This window comes from Dipodomys merriami, unplaced genomic scaffold (genome assembly GCF_024711535.1).
Source record: "Dipodomys merriami isolate MVZ:Mamm:240054 unplaced genomic scaffold, mDipMer1.0.p SCAF_32, whole genome shotgun sequence".
Taxonomy (NCBI): Eukaryota; Metazoa; Chordata; class Mammalia; order Rodentia; family Heteromyidae; genus Dipodomys; species Dipodomys merriami.
The window spans coordinates 5,934,533-5,955,025 of NW_027204715.1; the positions used below are offsets into that span (position 1 = coordinate 5,934,533).

Sequence of the window (20,493 nt, forward strand, 5' to 3'; positions counted from 1 at the left end):
ATCTAGGAGTTTGTCAAGAAATCGTTAACTTGAGTCGCCCTAGCACTGATAGGTCCAGCGTTTTCTATCTTCAAGCCATTGTTATACTTAAATGACTGAGATTTGAGAAGCATTGATAGTTTATGAGATGCTTAAGTTAGTTGACAATATTCAAATGGTTATATTTTATACCACGTGTATAGGCATATAGATCTAGAATTTTGCAGTTGATATTGCCATCTTTAATTGCTAGAAATCATAAAGTTTGGGGACTGAAAAAGCCCAAGAATGAAGTTCCACATTGCTTCTCAGCGCTGTTCTTCAAGACTGTCTGGAATGAAATGGCATGTCTTTGCCAGGCACCTTTCAATAAGCACCTGCCCTTTGCTCCTGACTCCATTTGGAAGCCATAGCTAGAGTCCACATTACCTGAGCTGCAAATGCTCTCCTGAGGACCCAGGGGATAGGTGGATAGTGTGTGAAGCTTCCGGCCACAACATCCAGCCCTATCACTGCCCACTTCCTATTAAAATAACATGACACCACAGACCAGGTAAGTCACAAAGAAAGGGCAGCTTATTTGGCTCATGGTTCTGGTCCAAGGTCAGAAACAAACATCGTGTGTGTGTGTGTGTGTGTGTGTGTGTGTGTGTGTGTGTGTGTGTGTGTGTGTGTGTGTGTGTCTGTGTCTGTGTCTGTGTATCTGTGTGTCTGTGTGTGTCTGTGTCTGTGTCTGTGTCTGTGGTCACTATCTTCTGATAAAACCACAGCATTCCACCTTGGAGACTCTGTTTTAATGACTGTATTGGATCCTAGTCACCTCCCCGAAGTTCTACTTCTAAACACCATAACTGATTAAGTCAGCTTCTTAACTCCTCAAAATGGGGATAAAATGTCAGTACAAGAACCCTGGAGCTGAGGGATACTTGTATCTTATCCGAACCACAGTAACCTCATTTCTAAAAGCACAGCATGGGTAAGGAAAGATACTATCCCCACCAGAAAGAGGCCAATCTGCTGTAAGAGGAGAACAGAAACAAAATGGCTGTCGAGACCAGATATAGACAGCTCCTGAGAGACAAAGGCCAAGACTGTTTTGTTTCTAAAACTCAAGCCTTTCGTGTCCTATGCAATACCCAGCAACATAGCCAGCACTTCTGTAAGAAATGTATGTATTGAAAAGCAGGCTGTGGGAATGGATTTATTTTAGTGTTTTTTATGTGTTATGGGTTTGCTTTACAATTATAACTAATATCAAGTATATAAACATAGTCACACAACAATAGTAACTATTCAAGCAGAAATTATCTTCAGAATTTGGTATCTGAGAAAGAACGTGATGTGTAATTACAAAGTTCCCCCTGTATGTTTGAAATGATCACCACTCACTCTCTGTCCACTGCAGGTACATACACTGTGAAGTCAAGTAGCAAGTATCAGCAGATCTTGAGTAATGGCCCTTCTTCTAAGAAGGAGCTGTAACTACCTCCAGTCACTACATTACTGCTTTTCCCACACCTGGCTGTTTGAGTGTGTCATCTGCAAACCTGCCCGTCCATCTTGCAGGATGTGGGGTAACCAAATCGCAGGGAGGTGGAGTCTGCTTACTTTGCTTCCAGAAGAATGAAGTCTAAGGCCTATGGAGAGATGCTGATTATCCCCAATTTCCATACCCAAGAAGACACACACATCTGTGGATCTTCCAAAACAAGTCCTCTGTGATTTGAACATCCTGGTGAGAAAGATAAGTATTTGAGGGTGACTGGCAAGTCTGAACCTAAACACCTTTTGCATGATCACACCTGAACTACAAGGTGCAGTCAAACGTAAGAATGTCTTTTACATGTTGGAAAACAAAAGCATGATGAATATGTTTTTTTAAATATATGTATACAAGTATATCTTCCTTAAATCACCAGCCAAACTCAAGATGCAGCTAAGGCTTCCAGCAGAGGGAGACACCGCCGCCCTGCCCATTCCCCGATGCTGCTTCATGCGGAAGGCATGTAATCTGATGACAGTACCAAACTGCCACCATCTGCTGAAAGTGCCCCAACCCAGGAGCCCAACTGCGAAATGAAACATCTTTGTGAGCGATTGTCTGTTCAGAGTACTCACTTACAAGACCTGGGAAACGAACTTACTGATCTCAATTCCTCCTCCTCCTCCTCCTCCTCCTCCTCCTCCTCCTCCTCCTCCTCCTCCTCCTCCTCCTCCTCCTCCTCCTCTTCCTCCTCCTCCTCCTTTTCCTCCTCTTCTTCTTCCTCTGTCTTCGCATCCATTGCTGGATGTGTCACCACAGTATCCACATCTTCTCTCCAGGATAGTGTCAGTGAGCACGTCCTGGAGCACTGAGATTTGCCTATCCTGGGGAGAAGGAATAGTCCCATTGTCTGGAGTCCACTGAACAGAACTGAAATAATATCCAGGTAGTCATGGGAGATGGTCAGCCCACTTAGGAAAAGCTGTCCGAGACCAGACAGCAGACACACATTACACATTCCTGTCATCCCCAACTCATGCATGTGCTTTCCTCCTTCTTTCCATTTTCTCCTCTCTAGACCATTGCAGATTTAAACGATTTGCAACAAATCCCCCTGTACCAGGTACCCATTTTGTCCCTGGTAACATCTTGCAAGACGATGGCACAATATCCCAGTCAGGATACTGAGAGTGAGGAAACCCGCCATCATGTGCTGTGCTTCCAGTCATCAGCTTCACCTTCCGAAGAGCAGCAGCTCTATCAGCAAGGCTCAGGCTGCACAGTCCTGAGGTGATATACTGTGTGTATCCGTGGACAGGATGCTGGGTTGGCTGAGTGTAGAATAGCAGTGGTCATTGACAAGTCACTGAATCAAGAGTTCTTCGAATGATGCAGGTTCCCGCTCACTGACAGCCCTTACAGAGGCCAAGGAGCAATGTTTTTGCATTTTGTTTCAGTTTAGGATTAACAAAAATTAAAATAATAGAGTGTATGGAGGGGTATACGACAGCAAGCAGCATACAGAGAAGAAAGGAGAGGCTTCCGATCTGGTATTTTTGAGTACAGAAACAAATAGCCACCATGTAGTGGGAGAAGTGGAGGACGAGGAAGGACAGGATGGACAGCACTGCGCTCGTGTGCGCGCTCTGGCCAGGGCTGCCCGCACCCGTTGCCATCATCCTCATCCGCAGGCTGTGTTTCACCAGGAAGAAAATCAAGAGCGCAACAGCAGTAAGGAAGATGAGAAATGGCAATGTCAGACTGGCGATAAAGAAAATTGGCATAACATATGTTTCTTTTTCGTTGATTTGTGTTGCATTTTTTAATAAAAAATTGAACAAAATTCCTTTGGAAATAGCCCACGCATGTTGACTGTAGATGGCAGAAGTGATAGCTGAATGAAAGAGAGACCCCACAATCAACCATGGCACCAGCCTCGATATCCTCATCTTTAGCCACAAGAAGAGCCAGTGTGGGATGCTTGCAATCTTTGTGCAGTAGAAAACACTGAGCCATGTGGCAAACCAAAGCCCCAATTCATTTGTAAATAAAATAATTACAATGGTCGCTGGAATGATGAATTCCTTCCCGGAGAAAATGATCATAAGGAAGAAGACCATGTCCAACTGCAGAAAAATCCTAGAAATTGCCAGGCAAGAAAGAAGCAAATCTAGGGCGGCTATTTTTCTCTGCTTGATCAGGCCAATGGCGTTCACTGTCACGATGAGGCCATTTGCACTGACTCCTGTAAGAACTTGTGCCGCTGTCAGAAGAAGAGTCAGAGTGCGGTCTGCCCCTATCATTTTAAGAAGAGAAAAGCCGCTTTTTCCAGTAGGAACTACAGAGGCATTTTTGGAGACTATTTCAGTCATTCATGCTTTCTGCTTTTCTTCAGTCTGATCAGGAGTCTTCGCAAAACACTATTTCAGCAAAGAAGCTTTGCGTGTATTTGCTTATATCCCTGCTTTCTCAGTTTAGCTCTGAGACAGTCAAATAAGAAAGAGATAGTCTAGCAGCAATTTGCTTCCTAGTGACAGCATTTGCATTTCCCAGATTTACTTAGCTTGCAACGGCATCACAAGCAAATAGTGAAATCAAACACCTCTATAAGAGGGGTCAAAGAACTCCTACACCGGAGAATCAGCCATGAAAGCCACTCCATCCTTCATCTCTATCATGAGTAAGTTTTACCTATACATGTGATAATGTTATTAACATTTATTGCAGCATTCTGCTAAAATGTCTTTCAAAATTTTCACTTCCATTACAATGGGGTTGGACCACCATCAGCGCAACTCCCCGGCCGGCAAAGGCTGAGTGATTCAGCACCCCATAAAACATAATGTTTATACATAATAAAATATAGATGATCAAACACAAAATGTCACAGAACGTAAGGGCAGAGTAATAAGGCTGATGTGTGTGTGTGCAGCCTCTGGGTCAGAAATCTCCAGGCAGCCATGTGTGGCCTGGGGAATCGCAGAACGTCTCCTGCACCCTGCCTCACCTGCACATAACTCAGGGGTTGAGGCTTTTTCCTGTTATTTTTTTCCACAAACAATGAGAAGCTTATGACCTGAGCTGGTAGTTCTAAGGGAAACATAGAACACAAACAGTCCATGAGTCAATGTGTTGTTATAACTGTTTAACGCAATTCACGGGAAAATTAAAGGAACACTTAATGTATAGAAAATGGGCCACGTGTTACTCTCAACAAGGTTTATTCACTGTCAACAAGTCACATTTTGAGCTGAGGAATTCTTGGTGAGGGGAGGGGTGCTGTCCTTTACATGTCTGTCTTACCATGGTGCCGTCTCCGTTCGAGAAGCCACCGCCGGTGTCCCCACCCAAACCACATGTTACATGGCTTTGGTGCCACGCTCAGCCCTGTCCTGACACAGTGCGTAGAATGCCGTCACGCAATGCCACAGCTGAAGTGTGACATCAACCAGGCCAGTGACTCAGAGTGTGCCAGGTGCGAACAATTTATCAACACTGGAAATTGAAAACTTACTTCCAACTTAGCACTTAACCTAAATATACCCACAGACCCAAAATGAGGCGTTTGATCTTACAGATAAATTTCCTAGTTCCATTTTCACATAAATACATTGAGTATGATGACTCCTTCATTCACCATTGCTCTTCTCAGTTAGAAGTACTCCCTCCCTTTAGCTCCCAAGTCGTCTAGACGTGTTTCAGCTTCCTAATATTCGATTATTATGCTACCTGTTATTTGTTCAAAGGGGTTATACCATGCCCTGTCACTCCCCTGTGTCCTATCCTTAGTCAGTTTGATTGTATTTATATACATGAGGCCCTCTATGCACTTACATATATGTTTATATTTTAGTCTATCATCCACGTTTAAGAGAAAACATGAACCCTTTGTGATAGACACAAAAATAAAGAATTGTCTCAGCAAGGCAGAGTTTACTTCTGGAGAAGGGTGTGCTATTCACCATAAATTTGGCAAGGACACACACAGAGCAGGTGGGCTGGCCCCTACTTATCCCTAATGTAGCAGGCCCCACCCCTCTGCTCAGATTGGTTGAGTTCAGGTTCACAATCTGCTCAGGAATGGTTAGGCTGGCTAAGGTAAGATGTATTTACATAAGGTGAACATGAAAAGACTTTGAAATAAGATTAACAGTACACAAGTAGTCTCAAAACACGCCCCTGCTGTCTGCTCTTTCTTGAACAATCTGAGGCGTGTCTCATTTCCATCTTGGAAAAACCAGTTTAAGACAAAACCACACATTTCAAAGATCCTTCCCTTATCCCAAAGCTGCTCCTCTCTTCCTTACTAGAGCCAAGCCTCCAAGGCCAACGAAGAACTGTTAAACAACATACTTTGAGAGAAAAGACCGTTTTTCTCACATCTTTGCTCTCAGTGCTTGGCTGGCTTACTTCTTCAATATGATTTTTTTCGTGGTGCAGGAATGGATCCCAGAGCTTTGCAAGTGCTGGTCAGTGCTCCATCCCCGAGCTACACCCTGAGCCCGGCACTCCTTACACTGCTGGATGGTGCAAAAGAGGCAGGGAAAAGTGTGTGTGTGTGTGGGGGGTCTGATAGAGGGGGGCAACTCTTGTGGGATTGCTGGAGAAATGCCTTCCTTCACCCCAGGAAGCTCTCTTTCAGGGCTGGAGACATACTCCAAGGGTTGATTCTGGAGCCTTTCCTGGAGCTCTTTCTCTGGCCTGACCCATTCCCCAGCCTTCCCTCTCGGGAGACTTCCAGATCCACCATCACATCAGCTAAGGAAATCGGCCACAGGCTTGGACTCAGTAAGCATGAGCTTAATGTTTTAGTGATCAAGCAAGTAAATCAAGCAAAGAAAAAAATGATCATAAGGAGGGAGCCCTTTGGGCTGTCTGAGGCAGTCTGTTTTAGTGAATAGCACACATCAGAGAATTTCTGGCTCAGAGACGAAAACCACCCACGTCTGGCTTCACCTGTCAGCCAGCGGCTCAGAACACTGACAGTTTTACATGGACAAATGGCTTGGAACAGATGGAACAAGACCCGACGTGGAGAAATTCACATGATTATTACCCCGTATTACCCTGATTAATTCCGTTCACTCGCACTCATACGTAATGAGCACTCATTAAAGGAGACAGCACTAAATATCCTGGAGGTAACTGACAGGTGGAAAGAGTTGCTTATTTATATTCAAATCATTTAACGTCTCAAAAGCAAGTCCGATCTTTTTCCCATGCAGTTACATGGACACTGCTGTGTCTTCAGTAGGTAGAGAGCTGTAATGATCGTCTTTCTGCTTTCCAGATGCACATGGATGGACTTTTACTTTGATATTACAGCCACCAGGAAGGTGAGTAGTAGATGTTTGTTCATTTATGGTTGCTTGTTTGTACTGGTACTGAGGTTTGAATTCTGGGCCTGGGCACTGTCCCTGGGCTTTTAGCTCATGGCTAGAATTCCACCACTTGAGCCACAGCTCCACTTTTGGTTTCTTGGTGGTTAACTGGAGACAACAAGTCTCACAGACTTATTTGTTCAGGGCTGATTTTGAACCATAATCTTCAGATCTTAGCCTCTTTTATAAATTAATTAATTAATTTTTGTTTTCACCAGTTCTGGAGTTTGAACTCAGGGCCCATGTCCCTGAGCTTCTTCATACAAGGCTAGTGATCCACCACTTAAGCTCCAGTTCCACTTTCGGCTTCATTGGAGATGAGAGTCTCACAGGCTTTCCTGCTCTGGGCTGACTTAGAACCATGATCCTCAGATCTCAGTCTGTTAAGTAGCTGGGGTTATAGATGTGAGCTCCTGGTGCACAGCTGTGAGCAACTGTTCTAATGCCCTTCCCAACTGGGACTTCCCACTTCATTACCAGAGGACCACTTCCTGCTCAAAAAAAAGTGCACTTGTGTTAATATTTTCATAAATTTAATAAGATCCTGCAAAGAAGAAAGACTTCCATCCTTAGCAAATGAGTACACACATTTTGCCTGAATCTTCCCTGGACCAGCATTCAGCCCTGGATAAAGGATAGAAGTTAAAAGCACCGGGTTCTTTCAGACTAATCATTCTTTCTATCCATTCAGTTTAATCTCTCTCCTTGCATTTGTAGCTCATCTCTTGGACTAAAATTTTGCCTTTAATATTCAGGTCACTTCTGTATACTTGTCCCTTCTTTTCTATTTATTCTAGTAATATATTTCTGTGCTTTTCCTTACTTCATTCAATATTCTGAAATTTATTTGCACTGCAGCAAATAAAATAATAGAGTGATTGCAAGCCATTGAATTTAGGTCTTCTACACACACAAAAATTCAAAGTGCTTCACAAACAGAAATCCCTTGTTAGCTACCAAGAGGTAACAGAGCTAGCAATGCTGATCCTGATACAGGGTAACGGTCATGGTCCTCCAGGTATGCGCAGCTCTAGACAGAGCTCCCCTGTGGGATTTGTTGCTTCTTCCTTCTTCCTATCTTCTCCTTCTCTAGCTTTCATACTTCTCTTCTTCCCTTTTTCTTTTCCTCCTTCTTCTTTCCTTCCCTTCTACTCCCCTCTTTCCATCTCATGCTTCCATGCACGCTTCTGTGTCCTCTGGAAACAAGCACTGTCCAAACCGTAGATTATATAGTAAAGAATTAGAGCAAGAGTCTGCCATTATGGAAATTACATCACAGTGGGCGGGGGAAGATGAGAAATGAACAGATGAAGAAGTGAACAAGTCCAGGTCAGGAAGAAAGAGACATTACTTTGTAGAGTATAGTCAGAGAGGATTGATTCCTTCAAGGAGGTGATAGACAATTGGATGGCCAATCTGGAGATAATCATTCCGGGCAGAGAGCAGCAGATAGGATCTGTCCCCATCAAAAGAAAGCTTGGAACTTTCCAGAAAAATCAAAGTCCAATCCTCCACATTTCCTGAAACAGCATGAAAAAGAGAAAGCCCCTAAGGGTAGACACAGAGTGATCACCCAGGGCTTGGGTCATAAAAATGACTGAGCTTTATCTTTGGTATGGCAGAAGTCTCGTGCAAATCTGAGGTGAGGGGAACTTTTGTATTATCAGATCTATGTTCTGAAATATTTACTATGATTGCTATCTAGAAAAAAATGCATTTGTTCTGGAGAAAATGCTTGTAGACCAGGCAAGAGATGCTGTTGGCTTCAATGAGATTGTGACTTGTGAAAAAGAAGAGGTTGGATTGGAAATATATTTCTAAGATATGACCAATAGAATTTGGTTGGCTTTGATAAGGGGAAATGAAGATACAAAAGAAGTCAAGAATTTTTCTTGGCCCAAATGTTGGTGTTATTTAGAAAGGGAGGGATTGGAGGCAAGTTGAACTTAAGCACTCTGTTGTAGACATTCAAGCTGAAATGCCTGCCCACGCAGGAAGGTTCTTACTGTGGTAAGTCAGGAGTTTGTGAAAGCCACCAGGATTGGTAACAGGCTTTTGGAATTTGCTAGTGCATAGGAGATGTTAAAGCCCCTGGACTGGAGAGATTATAAAGGCAAGGAATTGCCAACTGGTGGTATAAGCACTGCTAATCAGAAGCTGGACGTTTTGTGCATTTACACCACATGATGGCCACTCCATCTTTTTGTGGAAGGAAACTGTGAAGAGAGCAGAACATGTGGGTCAAGCTTTGACTCCCTGGACACCGGTCTGCCCTCACTGCGTCCTAACCGCGTTAGCTTGCATGGCCAAGATGCTTGCTCTTCCATTTCAAAACGCTGCTTCTCTAGTTTAGAAGGAGGGTGGGGTTGGTTTGTTTGTTTCTTGGGGGGGATGTTCTTCTGGCTTTTTTTCCATGCTCTATTTGATGAATTTGATTGCCAGTGTTCTCCTGGATTTTTTTTAAATGCTACTGTTGTCTTGCTGGGCATATACCAGGAGAATGTAAATAGCTTAGGAATGATGTTACGTGGAGGATGGGAAGAATTCACAGAGAAAGAAAAAAATCTGGGCCCAGAGGCACTTGGGATGAGGCTTAATACTTCCCATGTGTTTAAGGTTTAAAATGCTAAGCTGACAGTATTCTTAACAATTCTATGGGGTCAATATTCTCTCCACTTTAGGTAGAACGGAATTGAGGAGGACAAAGGTCTGAAAATTTCCCCCAGTCATATACTTTAATATTTCCAAGATGTGGCCAATAGTTGACTTTAATTCCTAGGGGTGACTTGACAATTAGGCTTCACTGTCCCCATGTTCATACCCTAACTTGAATGACTCCTTTCTCTGGCTAATAAATAGAGTTTGGAAATAGTCCCTTTTTGCCTAGCTATCAACCATTTTCTTGTCTTGACTTGGACTTTTCTTAGAGGGACCACCTCTCCTACATCCTTGTTTATGGACCTTATTGGACATCTTACTAAAAGCAGGAAAAGGAAGCCGGGCGCCGGTGGCTCGCGCCTGTAATCCTAGCTACTCAGGAGGCTGAGATCTGAGGATTGCGGATCAAAGCCAGCCCGGGCAGGAAAGTCCGTGAGACTATGATCTCCAATGAACCACTAGAAAACGGGAAGTGGTGCTGTGGCTCAAGCGGTAGAGTGCTCGCCTTGAGCTGCACAGCACAGGGACAGCACTCAAGCCCAGAGTTCAAGCCCCATGACCGACAAAAATAAATGAATAAATAAAATAAAATAAAAATAAAAGCAGGAAAAGGAGCACAAGTCAGGCATGGCAGTTAAATGCACTCACCTGGTGAGGGACATCTACAAGGGAATGAACCTGCGGCCTGCATCTGTCAAGTCTGAGCTACTCCCTGATTGAACAGCCTGGGCCCAGTGGCCCTCTTTGAACTCAAACTGTTGGCAGTCATCTTCTTGCCTCCACGAGAGCGACTTGAATCTGCTTAAGAATGAATTCCACCCAGCAGACAGCAAAGAAACAGCAAAAACGGGCTGTGGTCAGATCATGGCTGACCTAGAACCAGCCTTTACTTGCTGTTGGTCTTGACATTTAAAAAAAGCCATACATTCCTGATGTTGACTGAACTGGCCTCGAGGTGGGTTTCCATTGGATATGCTGTCATGGCTGTGAGTGGAAAAGCAATGATGTGCTTTCCACGTTTCCATTTAGAAATTGGAATCAGAGAAGTTATCAGCCTAAAGCTCGTCATTTAGTGACACACCTAACTTAGAGCTGAGGACTCTCAGTCACTAAACTCATAGGGTTTTCTTAAATATATCCAGAGGATAATTATTCAGGGAGAAAAATGGAATACAAATCTCCTCTGTGGAGTCCTTCCTGTATATGCAATTATTCTTTGCCTATCACATACTTACGGTGACAGCTCAGGTTCTTTTTTTTAATATTATTATTCTCTAAGAAGAATTTAACAAAACATAAGGTTACCATATGGGCATCTATTCACTCTGCACTAGTTCTTGTAGTATCTTTGGTGCTGGCCAACAATACCAGGAAATGGATGGTCAGATAAAAGTTTAACCCTTCTACCTTTTGGTTGGTTACAACCAGTGAATTAGACACAATGAAAAAGATAAGAGGGTCCGGTCTTAAAACACGGTGCCATTTCTGCTCTGACCCAAATGCCAATGGCTCTCTTTACTACTAGAAGAAGCAGAGTCTATTTCTTCTGCCTCTCAGAGATAGAACGCTTACCCAGGAATGACAATTAGATGACAGGACTGGGCATTGTGGCTTTCATCTTGAGGCTTCCTTGAGTCTTGCCTTCCGTCGTCACATCAGGCAGCCTGCTGCCTTGTGGTCCACTGCTGGAAGGGAGACCCCGGCTGCTGCCCCTTGCTTTGTCTCTCTATAATGGGGGAGCAGTTTGTGTCGTTTGAGGGACTCTGATGCCATCCTGTACCTCTACAATAGACATTACATTTAGCTAAATACAGTTATGCTCCAAAATAGCTGCTGCACAAACAATAATGGAAACAAATGAATCAAGCCTTTTATCTCTAGAAAGGCACGGCTAAATGTGGTAGTGTTCTTCCTAGGGTATAAAAGATGATTACATCTACTCGCATGTGTGGGTTTGAATATGGTTTGTCACCTCCAAAAACCCATTTTGAAATCCACTTTTCCAGGTTGCAGTGTGGGAGGTGGTGGATGGGTCACTGGGGAGTTAATTTAATCCCCACAGTGGGGGTTCATTTTCCTGCAAATGAGAAGAGGAGCTGGCCAGCTTCTCTTTTCTGTCTGCCTACCATACATACTCAATGCCTATCTATTTTGTGTTATGGTCTTTGCTGATCTTGTGCAAACTCCAGAAATCTGACCTATCAGCTATTGCATTATGTAAACAGAAAACAGACTAAGAGATCACCTTCTATGGCATTTTAGGCAGATGAAGGGAGTGAAGGGTAAAAAAAATCTATGACCAGCCAAGGCACAGAGTGCATCTCCCTGGCCCAAAGAATGATGTGGCTATTTGAATTCAACACAATAAATGCAACAGAAAGCTACATCACATCAGACCTGTAAGGGAACTACCTGTGTCAACAACCCCTTATTAGATGTAGAAAGAGAACGCAGAATTCCAGAAAAGGTACGCAGCACCTGTGTTTTGTTTCAGGTAGTATTTGGGCATCACGTATTCTAAAGCAGGAAGCAATGGGGGTCACTTTGCCTAACCCTGACCAGGCCCTGCCCCACCAAACAAGGCAGGCGCCTGCAAGAAGGGCATCCGTCATCCTCCCGCAGCAAACCTCTTGAGCATGCTTTTCATGGGAGTTGTATGCAACCCACAGACATCCATCTGCGTCACAGGGCATTGGGATGTGCAGCCCTGCCTTACTGTGTGAGGAAACCAAGGGCTGGGCTGAAGCCAAGTGACAGAGAGCTTGCCTAGCATGCTCGAGGACTGGGCTTGAGCCCCAGCACTGCAAAGTAGTAATGATGTAACTGATAATAACTGAGAAAAGGAAAGGGCAGCGGTGGTGCCCAAGGCACTGAAGCCATCTAGCTGTGCAGAATAAACCTAGCCTGATAAATTTTAAATTGCAACATTTGCATATTAGAAAGAAACCATAAGGAAACCTTTAATTACAGTTTTCTATAACCATTCACTCTTATGACTCTATACCATAGTCGCCCTATATATGTGTTACAAAATGCACAGGTTTCATTTTATGAAACATTTCAGTTATTCACAAATTCAAATGTTGGCCTGTTATAGTTAAATAGACATATGAAAATTTAAATCTATTATTTCTACCTGGCAGTAATCATGATTTACATAATCACAGGTTTTACTTTACAAGGAGGAAGGATGGATAATGTCAGCAATTAAGCAATCAGGAGTGAGGGTTTTTTTTCCTTCCTAGGTTTAGCCAAAACTCTTTTTCCTAGCTATGATTTCACACAGTGATTCACAGTTTACTCCTTCCTATGACTCCTTCCTATGAATTCACACAACCATGACATAAGAACTTTTGGCCATAAAAACAGGAAGAGCTCAAATGTGCTCCAAAAGCCATTATTGTCAGATATATTCAAAGTGTCACCATTCTTTGATCTAGAGCAGAAAAAGGAAAAATGATTGTGGATGCACACCCAGCAGGACTGACAGTATGGAGCTAAGAGAGAACAGTCCAGTGTGCACGATAAAAACATGGTCTTCATTTGTGGATATAGGTTCACATGCTTGCGCTGACCTCAGCTGATGGGAACAGCCCATGTTGGTGTCTGACCACTTTTAAAACCGACTTAATAAATCTGTTTTGCCCTTTCCTCCCACCCCTAAATGAAGTATGAGACCTATGACACAACTCATCTGAATTGTTCCTGTGACAGCTAGAGGACAAACATGTACCTTCTGTAAGGGCAATGAAGACCCCAACATGCTGAGCTACAGCCTCAGGATCTTGGGGTGAGGAGGTAGACACATCTGGTAGAATCAGAAGACTCGTACCTTAGCTGGGCTCCCAGGGGTCTTGGCGATGACAAACCCTGGAGGGACAGGGCAGTAGCAGCAAAGACTGACACATACTTTGCCAGTTGGGGTCCTGCCCACATGAAAACTTCATTTCATACAGCTCTCTTATTACGGATTATCATTCCAAGATTCAGAGGGAGTCCACATGAACAATCTTTGCCTTTCCTTAGCTAGATTTCACCAGTGGCATTCTGGGTGCGTTTCCATCTCCAGCCAAATCCATCCTCCATAAGACTGCATTCTTGCGTAGAGGGAGGAAGCCCCAGGGCGGGGAGGAAGGCCGCCCAGCGAACCTGGAAGGAGCTCTGTCTCCAACTGTTCCACTATGGAAGGATCACTTCCTGCAGCTCACTGCTAAATCTGCTTTAACAGCCTTTTACCTGGCAGTTCTTCCCATGAGGTTGGGCTTGCTTGATTCCACCAGTCCACGACAAGTTAGGACTAATCAAAGTGGCATGGGAAGTACTTCACTATTAAAATGACAAGGTAGATAGCACGTCTTTGTCATTGTCAGTTGCTTATTTGGCATAGGGCAAACATTCTGGAGCACCTTCCCAGAGTCATGCATGGAGCCGCCCCATGTCACTAGCAATATGTAGTGAACAATGGTTTGACGCCCAAGGCAGTGTACTCGTGCAAAGAACAGATCACAGCCGTTGCAACTGGGAAGAGTCATCCCACTGTCTTTTTAGGACACAATATGGCAAATATGCAGAAAAGTACACTATTGAGCAAGAGTTGGGAGTGTTTGCTTAAGACTTGTGCAAAAGTTTAGTTGCATGATCTCTGTGATTTTCCATCTCCTTTCTCTAGAATATTCCAGAGTGATGGTTTTCCTGCCCCATCTCTGGAATGCAACTTTATCAGCTTCTATTTTCTGTCTTTCCTATAACTCAATCCAGTGTCAGCAGTAACATGTCCACAGGCAAACTCTAACTCACATGTGGAATTCTAATGAAGCATAAACATGCCCGTGCACGTGGCAGTGAGTTGTTCTGCATCATGCAAATGCATATTAAAAGTGAGGCTACATTTATGTTTGTTTTGCATTTGTTATTTAAGAGGTCAAGATATTCAAACTGCACTCAGTCCTGTCAATACCTTCCGGCAAAAGACAATTTTATTAAAGTTAAGTTAGATTCATGACCAACAGAAGAGCTAGCATTCCTCATTTTGAGGAAGAGGTTTTGACAGGCTGTGTTTTAAAAAAAATAGGCATAAAAAGGCATTTATTTCTCATCTAAAACATATTTAACTTATCAAATATGTCAGTCAGTCTTAAACTTAGTATGAGGACCTTCATGGAAATATGTACATAAAAAGCAAACAAACAGGGATGCTTATGTAGTCTGTGATTGATTCTGAAAATGTCAAAAATAAAATTGAGGAATAAAGAGCAATTAGTGATTCATGAAGCTGAGTTTTAGGAAAGTCAAGTTTTGCTCAATATCTACAAATAAAGACTCTGACAATAGGAAAGTTTACATATTTAAGTCAGATGATAGAAAAGATAATCTGTTCTGATATTGTTTAAGCATTATAATCTTATATATACATGCTGAATCCATTTATGGCTGCCTTCGGCAAAGCAAACTTGCTTCCAAACTAAAGAACTCACCTTGAGAATACCAGCATCAGCATTTGCCTCTGAAAACACTAAACTACAATAACAACAAAAGGTAGGGGGGGATAAGAACTGAACTTGAGAACTATTTGTCATGCACACAGCCCACATAGGATGGAAGCGTCCATTTCTACACCATTGTCTTGATCCATACGACAGTGCAGGTCAGCCCCGCTGGGTATCACACCGCTCCATGCCTTGGATGTGTGATGGGGCTTTGTTTGTGATGAGGCACTCAATTCCATAATAGAGTCCTTGGTTATGCATATTAAGCCTGAGGTTAACAGGTTTGGGGAAATCTTTCCTTCTCTCCCACATGTCTTGTGTCCTCTCTGAATTCAGATCTCTACTGGAGTGCCACCGAAAGACATCATCTGACTACAAAGTCCCATGTCACCTACACTCTTCATTCCATCACCCTACCTTAGTGCCCTTTGTCACACTGCTTGTCACTACCTAGCATTTTGTTCCCCATCTCTCTCCCTCTTGGAAAAGCGCATTTGCATACAGGCTAGCTTTCCTCCATGCTGCATCCCCGATAGGTCGATGGTTTTAACAGATAGGGAGTGTTCACAAATTCTGTTGAAAGAACGCTGCAGCACTAACTGTTTAAAATAAAAATACATTTGCTCCTCAGTGAGATGACAGAAAGATTCACTGGAAGGAGAAAGGCAGCCACGCTGGGATGGGAAATGACATTCACCGACGATCGTTCTGGTACAGGAAATACCAAGATGTCTTCCCTGTGTTCCGGATGAACTCACAGTGTGGAAATGACCAGAAGTCTTGTACTGTTGTGTGAAAATCCCAGATGGACAAATGAACTTCGGCTCTCCTGGGATGCTCTCAGCAGATGCTGTCTCGGTGGCCAGCGGCCAGCACGGGAAGGGCAGGCTCCCAAGGCTCACCGTTGAACGGTTCTCCACAGAGCCTATTGAATACTGTAAATCTGTGTGGACACTTAACGTTTTTAAAGAGCGGGGTCAACCAATACTTACCAGTGTGGAGAGAGAAGGACTGGGGATGGAGAAAGGTAGCCCGAACAGAAGCAGATGAGGAGAGAATGTGCAGTGGAACCACGTGACACGGTTCAGTACTGAATTATGTCAGGACAGCCAAGTTTGCCAATCCCAACTTGACAGAGACAGCAACGGGAAGCATGGTTCTCATTCCCAAACTGTTTCTAGTTCAGGGGAGCATGCTGATGAGGTGATCTGTAGACTCTTAAGGTTGTCCCTCCTTAAAACATTGCAAGACAAACTCATATTTTCACAAGAACACTCATAATAGCAACAGAGGTGAATCAATATCTCATTTCAACCGAGTGGGTGCATGGCCAGCCTGTCCGCATAGAGCTGTGCACACCTTAAGACTCATTTATTACTCTTCTGGGGTGTACTGGAGCATGAACTCTGGGCCTCAGACTTGCTGGGCCTAATGGTCTACCATTTGAACTAGACACCCAATTTTATTTATGTATTTCTTGCTTTATTTTTCAGATAGTGTCTATTTGGGGCCTGAGGTTTTATATGCTGTGAAGCTGGGATTATAATCCTATAAGTGTACAAAACCATATCTGGCTTGTTTTTGTTTTGTTTTGTTTTTTGGGGGGGTCCAGTCATGGGCCTGAACTCTGAGCCTGGGCGCTGTCCCTCAGCTCTTCATCTCAAGGCTACCACTTGAGCCACAGAGCCACTTCTGGCTTTTTTTTTCTGCTTCTGTGGTGCTGAGGAATTGAACCCAGGGCCTCATGCATGCAAGGCAAGCGCTCTACCACTGAGCCACCTTCCCAGCCCTATCTGGCTTGTTTTTGAGACAGGGTCTTGCCAATTACTTTTGCTGAATTGTGCTTCTCCTAACCTCTGCCTCCAGACAAACCGGGATTACAAGCATGCACTACCGGGCCTGGCTGCCCTGAGCCTCTCCTGGGAGAGTTTGAGACAAAATCATTCCAGAGGGCAAAAGCCAAGCTATAATTCACTGAAGTTATCAGTGACTCACTGAAGTATAGCCCTCAGCTTCTCATCATTTCCACCTACTCCAGGGCCCGGGGCCCAGGGTGATAATGTGATTCCCAACAGCCATGTTCCCTGCCCCCACCGGAACCAGGTGCCTCTCAACTTCCTGCCCTCCCTTGTCCATGAACTTGATCTGATCTTAGTCCTGACTACTATCCCATGTCAGGAGCAAATGTAGAGGTCTGGTGTTGAAACAGCTCAAACTATTGGGTGATTGAGCTAATTGTATGGGCACTCATGTGAGTGTGAGTATGCATTATCATGTTAGGAGATGAAATAAATCCTACAGCTACCGCAGTTCTTGATTATCCACCAGATAGACCTTTTCCATGGGATTCCTCTAAGAACTTTCTGATCATTACGAAGTAAACACAGGGTGTCCCTCAGATGTTAATGTATTGGGGCTTGGTTTCATGAATGCATTCATCCTCTGATGGCTTCATCCTTTGCTCCAGTAGCGGTTGTGCTGGAACTGTTACCAAGTGGAAGGAAGCTGCCGGATGCCTGCCCGGGGACGATGTAATTTGTGCGTTGTCCTTTCCTACTGCCTTTCTCTGCTTCCCGTCCACCATGAAGTGCGGAGCCCCCGTGAATGCTCTCAACACTGCGGCCCTCTGCTCCTGTACAGGCAGAAACCCAGGGAGCCAAGGATCCTGGACTGAAACCTCTCAAACCGTGAGCCAAAAGGAACAGTTCTTCCTTCAAGACGTTCCCTCGGGTCTGCTGGCCACGGCAATGGAAAGTTAATTAACACAGAAAGTTGGCACCAAGGGACCAGAGGGGCTGACACTGTGTTCCAGAACATTTGGAACTGGTTTGTGGGGTGCGTTTGGGTGATTCTAGACTAGATTTTGGATGCTGTCCGCAGAGCTCAGTGGGCGGTTCTGGTGGAGGCTCAGAAGAACAGAATGCCCATAGAACTAGACACAGTAATGACTGTGCTCATAAAGATTCAGATGGAAACAGTGACTGTTGGGAATTGGGACTAGGACCCATTTGTATCAAGCAGCACATAAAACCTGGAGACCAGGCTCATAACCAATATAACTATGATTCTCATGAGCACCTGAGGGATTTGTTAGAGCTGCATCCTGGACTCCATCCCTTGAGATCTGGGCTCTGTAGCTGGTGTTAGGCCCACAAGTGTGCAGCTCTGACAAGCCCACAGGTGGTCCCGTTGCCGCTGCTGCCCAGAGAACCACAGCTGAAGGACAAACACTTCAGTATATTATTAAATGTGGCAATAAAGTACAAGGGTTCCTTTCCAGAATTGAATCTAGTAGACAATCAGTAATGGGTGAGGAGCCTGCAAATGAAATTAATTCACCTCAAATGACTTGTTATTGATATACAAGTCATTGATAGCCACATTGGGTGATAGCCCAGTTGAAAAGCGATTACTTATTCAACTGTATTACAGCCAGTCTGAGGCCATGTGTTCTTAGGACAGCCTGCTGGGAAGCTAGAGAAATGAAACCCAAGGAACACTGTTTACTGTAAAAACCACCATAACAGTACAATATGGTCTTCTGATCACCAGAGCCTCATTGCGGTGCTGCCGAAGGCCCAATATGGCTATCGCATTCCGTGCGCCCTCACCCTCCCTTCGCTCTCAGTCTGTACTCCGTGGTTCCAGGAGACGTTGCCTTGGATACCGGTATCCTCTTGACTGCAAAGTCTGTCCCCTGTGGCAAATTAGCAAATTGGCATCCAGGTTTAATAAATGTATCTGTTATTAATTTTCCAGCATGGCTGATACCTCTAAGGTTTACTAACCTCTGGGTAAACTGATAACACAGCAGTTTGGGACTCTCAAAGTGGGCAGTTGAGTCCAAGATCCACGTGGCCCTGGGATGCACCGGGGACCATATACTTCTACCCCAGGGACACAGCTAGCAAGGCTAGCTGGCATGTGGTGGAGTGGGCTGGCTTCTGGAAAGCTCTGACGTGTCTCCAAGTAGGATGACTCCCGCCCAGATCTGACCAGCCGCTCTCTGAAGAAGGACGACACCAGTATAGTTAGTGACAGATCTCACACTTGGCTGTTCTCTGCTCAGAGACATCAGCCCAGTCCTGAAGCTCAGGAGCTGTTTCCTCATAAACGGAGGTCTTCCATTGCTACCAGACAGCTAAGGGGGGGTACCCCTTCTGGAGACATCACTTAGATCTTCAGCCAGGTTCTCTAGCCCGGAGGTCTGGAGGTGCGTACCCAATGATGGCCCGCACACCAGCCATCTAAAAGTACTAGAAGCGCCACGCTAATCCTGCCCAGTATGAGAGGAACCACCGGTTCAGGCATTTGGTGCATGTGCTTGGCTGAGGAGCCGGTGGGGTAAAGCTACCATCTGTGGAATTATGACAGATTGCCTCTAAGTCAGAATCCCACCAAGGCAGAATGGTTCGGCAGTGTGGAAGGGCCTTGGTTGGCCTTGGACAGCCAGTTCCCTGCAGTCTCCATTGCCCTAGTGGCCTCAGCATGAGGCCATCATCCCCCATGGTGCACTGGGATAGAGAGAGCCGCTCCTCCTAGGAAGTGAGGCACAGCCAAAAAGGAGCCCACCCCCTCTCCTGGCAGGCGATTGCAAGTTGGTGTGGAACCTGGCACTCAACCTTCATAGCCAAGCTGCTTCTGGGTCCTGGTTTCCCACATTACAGCAGCTCCCTCACTCCATCTATGGAAAGTCAGCCCTCCCCACCAGAGCTTTACAAATAAGTAAACAAACAAACAAACAAATGGCATGAGATTTATCCTAAGTCAGAAAGAATCTGGCTCACTCACAGGTCTTTCTTCCTGGATCCACATTTGCATGATTCCACATTATACTGAAAGAGGATGGAAGATGTGGTGCACCACTGAGCCGAGTTTGAATGACGTGGCTGGCTGCTAGTTCGCTCTTATTGCCTAGGTTTACTGTGGAAGAGAAGAAAGCCTCCTGAGTCAGCACCACCACCCTCCAGGAATCAGGAAAGATGAAGGGGAGGTGTCCAGGGGTTGTGCTTACTTCAGTCCATGTAGGGACACAGCCTCATACTGGCAAGATTCATCCACGCCTGGGGGAGTTTTGCCAGACTGAGAAATAGACAAAACCCTAGGCATTCACCTGGGTAGGAGTTTACACACAGTAGGAGTTTACACACAGTAGGAGGTGCATAACAGCATGGAAGGATAACTATGAGGAATTATGGAATTTTTAAAATATTTTAAACTGACAAGGTACACATCTCACTTTTGCTTTTATAGAGTGAGATCTTCTTCACAACCACCAAGGTGGACAGATATCTTAACCTGCCCATCCCCAAATTCACTGAAAACAATGGAATGACATCACCTGTGCTTGGCAGACTATGGTAGGTTCCACGATGGCCTTCCCAGGAGGATCCCTTCCAAATCCCTACCTTGAGATGAGAATATCCTGGACTATGCAAGACTGTCCTTTAGATGAATTCACTAATCAATCAGGGACTCACTTAGCTAATGAGTCCTTAAAATCAGA

General features: G+C 44.6%; 1 protein-coding gene across 1 annotated transcript; it reads right to left on the reverse strand.

The window, feature by feature from the left end:
• Positions 1-2,865: 2,865 nt before the first annotated feature.
• Tas2r1 (taste 2 receptor member 1) lies at positions 2,866-3,834 on the reverse strand. The gene has a single exon (XM_070042095.1). The coding sequence runs from the start codon at positions 3,832-3,834 to the stop codon at positions 2,866-2,868; it is 969 nt and encodes a 322-aa protein (XP_069898196.1).
• Positions 3,835-20,493: the final 16,659 nt, after the last annotated feature.

Excerpts from the sequence above, each read along its gene's own strand:
- Tas2r1 (XM_070042095.1), bottom strand. The coding sequence starts at position 3,834 with ATGACTGAAATAGTCTCCAAAAATGCCTCTGTAGTTCCTACTGGAAAA.